The sequence below is a fragment of the Protobothrops mucrosquamatus genome, unplaced genomic scaffold (assembly GCF_001527695.2).
Source record: "Protobothrops mucrosquamatus isolate PMUCROS unplaced genomic scaffold, P.Mucros_1.0 scaffold569, whole genome shotgun sequence".
Lineage (NCBI taxonomy): Eukaryota > Metazoa > Chordata > Lepidosauria > Squamata > Viperidae > Protobothrops > Protobothrops mucrosquamatus.
This window is the reverse complement of record NW_015386871.1, coordinates 717,248-721,418: the sequence shown is the minus strand read 5'-3', so window position 1 is coordinate 721,418 and position 4,171 is coordinate 717,248. Positions and strand designations below refer to the sequence as shown.

The window sequence follows — 4,171 nt, the reverse complement described above, 5'->3', positions numbered from 1 at the left end:
AAAAAAAAATGGAAGCACACGTTTAAATCACAGCTTGCAAACCACACTAGCTGGGCTCATATAAAACTAAACCATAATCATAGCATGATTTAGCGTATAATTGACACAGTCTTTGCTATCCACATGATCAGAGTGCTCATTTTTGGCTAACCAGAAGCGTGCTGAAGCATTGGGAAAACAAATTGTCTCCGGGAGGAAGCCGCATTTAGGTTCTTGGCCCCCCCCAAATATTTCGACTGTGGATACTGCAGGGTAGTCCCTAGGCCAGGGGTAGGCAACCTCGGCTCTTTTATGACTCATGGACTTCAACTCCCAGAATTCCTGAGTCAACTATGCTGACTCAGGAATTCTGGGAGTTGAAGTCCATGAGTCATAAAAGAGCCGAGGTTGCCTACCCCTGCGCCTAGGCAAAAGTTGTGTAGCGATTGCATGACTTAAAAAAAAACAACAGTTGGTAACATATAACAAGCATGACAAGGAATGGTTAAAGCCGAGAGCAGAGGCGGAGCTTTCCACGAAAACTCATCGAGGAGGCGGCGGCGGAACGGAAGAGGTGGTGCACCGGTTTGCACTTCGGCCGGCGGAATCGGAAGAAGTCATCGCCGGCATGGGCCGCAAGAAGAAGGAGCGGCGCGATGGGAATGCGAAGCTCCGGAGAGTCGTGTGTTTTGACGAGAAGGATCGACGGTGAGTGCGGGAGAGGAGGAAGAAGCTGGGCGAATAGATCTACCGCTGCCCAGCCCCTCGCTGGGCGATGTGTAGTCTTTCGGTGTGCAGATGCCTCCCGCGGAAGCCCCCCCCCTGCGTGGGGAGGGGGGGAGTTACCGGGAGACTCTTTCAATAGTGAGAGAAGAGTTAACGCTGAACAGGATGCTTGCTGCAAGGTTCAGACACGTGTTGCTTTAGTACAGGGGTTCTCAACCTTGGCAACTTTAAGACTTGTGGACTTCAACTCCCAGAATTCCTCAGCCAGCTTTGCTGGCGGAGGAATTCTGGGAGTTGAAGTCCACAAGTCTTAAAGTTGCCAAGGTTGAGAACCCCTGCTTTAGTATGTTTTTCAAACTTGGTCACTTTAAGATGAGTGGACTTCAACTCCCAGAATTCCTAGATTTTCCCCAACTTTTCCAGTTTTGGTTCACAGAACCTAATCAATGGCTGGTTGATGCTGGCTGAAGATGATGGGAGTTGTCCTCTTCTTCATCTTGGTGACATCAAGTAAGCCAAGGATGTCATGGTTTAGAAACAATACACAAAATAGTTAAACCAACTCTTCAAAGAGTGAAATCCAATTTTCGTTCTTGAAGTTGACATTCACAGTTACTTGTTTACTTGGCTTTTGGCTCCTCATCCTTCTTGCTTAGGACTTGTTGGAAATCAGAACCCACCCACCCTCCTAGAGAAGGAAATATTTTGGGGAATATTAAAAAAGCAGAATGTATTTTCCCAAAGGAATAATAGAAAATCTTAGGCAGAAACCACACACCCCAAGTCTCTCTGCCCCAAGCAGAAACCAGGTCTGTAGAAATGTAGATCTGATAATGCCTTCAGAAAGACGAGCCAGGAAGTTTAGAGCTGATGGGATTAGAAAGACAAAGATCCCTAGAACCAACCCAACCAACCCCTCAACCAAAAAAATCCAACACAGGAAGTAAGCCATCAGCCACAGCCCCAGGGAAGCAGGATATGACCTTTAGGACATAATAGGATTAACCCATCACCTACAGAATACCAGAAGGGCACACTGAACCTCAGGTCAAAGTTCATGCCACAGGAACAACTCCAAACACAAAAGCCCAAGAAGGCATAAAAACTTACCACTCCCCACTACATGTGGTCAGCTTTCTCAGAGCCACATTTTCTGTCTGGCTCTGCTCTTCAATAAACAACAACCTTCTTTCTAAAGCAGTCTCCATTTTGTTTATTCGTGGCTTGGACTGGACCCCGATGAAGATTTTTCTTTCAACAGGCTGTATCTGAGCTACAGATATTCATGCTTTAGATTGCAGCTGAGTTAATGTTTTCTCTGTGCTGCCAAGTAGAACACATAACTGATTTTTCTTTCAACTTAAGAGGCAAATAGAGAAGTGAAATGTGGAGCAAGAAACTTTGCTTTTTGTGCTCCGTCTAACCGTGTAGACAAGTTAGACCTAAAATAAAATGGCAAATAATGAGCAACAATTACATTGGCAAGAAAGCTAGCTCACTTAGTGGAACAGAATCACACAAGGATACCTGGACATTCAGAATTATAAACAATTCTCAGTTAACAACTGCCTGATCTAAAGATTGCTCAGTTATATCAGTGCTGAAAAAAGTAGTTTTATGACTGGTCCTCACACATGCAACTGTCACAGCATCCCACAGTCATGTGATCATTATTTGTGAGCTTCACATCTGGTTTCCAACAAGCCGAATTGATGGAGAAGCCAGCAGGAAGTCAGTCAGGTGATGTTACACTTAACTGTGGATGAGTCATTTAATGCTTGCAGTGGAACTGACATAAGTCTGGCATAGTCATGTGATATTTCACTTAACAACCATATCCTTTAGCAAAGGAGCTACTGGTCTTAATTGCAGTTGTTAAGGACTATCTGTATTACTCTCTGAGAGGCTTAAAAAGAGAATCATAGCTTCCATACTTTATGGTTATCCAGTCTGTTCTGCCATTTTTCCTCCTGTACAAATGATTTAGAATCTTAAGAAATGTATTGCAGGAACCAGCCCATACTTCTGAGTTAGCCCACATTATGACTACATCATGGGATGTCTACATGGGAATGTTTAATATGGACAAAAGCATTATATGCTTTTACCTATAGGTAAAACTTTGTATGTATTTGGCTACTGATCATGCAGGATAACTTATTTGTAGAATAATGATTGCATTAACCCTAAGTTATTGCTGTCTACTATACTGTGCTTATTCTTTCCAGGGAGTTCTTGACAGGGTTTCACAAACGTAAGGTTGAAAGGAGGAAAGCAGCTGTGGAGGAAATAAAGCGCAAATTGAAGGAAGAAGAAAAGAAGATGAAAGAAGAGGTATGATTTCATCTAAGATCTGTCTGGAAAATGGAAGGCTGCAACAGCTGCAGAAGTAAGGCAGAATTGTGTCCTTCCAAAATGGGTGATTTGTTTTCAAACATTTTGGACAGCTGCCTTCATTTTGCCTTTTTATTATTGAAACTCTAAGAATGTAAGTAAACTGCATTTGCTTGCTATTTTAGCAAGCTTACCCTCGCCATTTCGACTCCATTCTAAATATGTTATACCAATTTATTACTAAATTAAACCGACCTTACTTCTGATTAAACAACAGAGGCATATGATATGGGGACAGGAGGCTAAAACATATAAGGAACGGTTGCTGGAATTGGGTATGTCTAGTTTAATGAAGAGAAGGACGAGGGGGGACATGATAGCAGTGTTCCAGTATCTCAGGGGTTGCCACAAAGAAGAGGGAGTCAAGCTATTCTCCAAAGCACCTGAAGGCAGGACAAGAAGCAACGGATGGAAACTAACCAAAGGGAGAAGCAACCTAGAACTAAGGAGAAATTTCCTGACAGAACAATTAACCAGTGGAACAACCTGCCTCCAGAAGCTGTGAATGCTCCAACACTGGAGGTTTTTAAGAAGAGACTGGACAGCCATTTGTCTGAAATGGTATAGGGTTTCCTGCCTGAGCAGGAGGTTGGACTAGATGACATCCAAGGTCCCTTCCAACATTATTATTGTTGTTATTGTTATATATGTGCTTGGAAATAAAATAGAGTACCTCAGATTACGGCTTATATTTTGAGGCAAAGATTTTGTGGGGGGAAAGAGAGCTTTGTTTGGGGCACCATGGTTTAAACTAGTTTATTTTAAGGGAGATTCCAGATCTTGTAGGCTTTGATAGTGCAATATTACCACATAGTACCACAATTCTACCAAATACTATACTACCACAATATACATAACTTCTTGTTGGCAGGATTTTAACTAGCAACTTGAATGAGGCAGTTTAGGAGATGGTCTGAAAACTCTTGGAATATCTATTGTTTGCTTCTCTTGCAGAGACATAAAGAATACATGAAGATGTTGAAGGAGAGAGAAGAAGCCTTAGGTAAGTATCCTATTTGAAGATGTAACCTAGCCTGGAATCCCATAATGAATAAGATGACAACTTAGAGAA

The 4,171-nt window shown here is 42.5% G+C and overlaps 1 protein-coding gene across 1 annotated transcript in view; it reads left to right on the top strand.

The window, feature by feature from the left end:
- Positions 1 to 553: 553 nt before the first annotated feature.
- The window catches only part of NOL12 (nucleolar protein 12), a gene marked incomplete in the record, with an annotated part of 12,097 nt that continues 8,479 nt past the window's right edge, over positions 554 to 4,171 (top strand). The window contains 3 exon segments of the mRNA XM_015817288.1: positions 554 to 687; positions 2,934 to 3,039; positions 4,054 to 4,102. Coding sequence (XP_015672774.1) covers positions 608 to 687; positions 2,934 to 3,039; positions 4,054 to 4,102 — 235 coding nt within the window.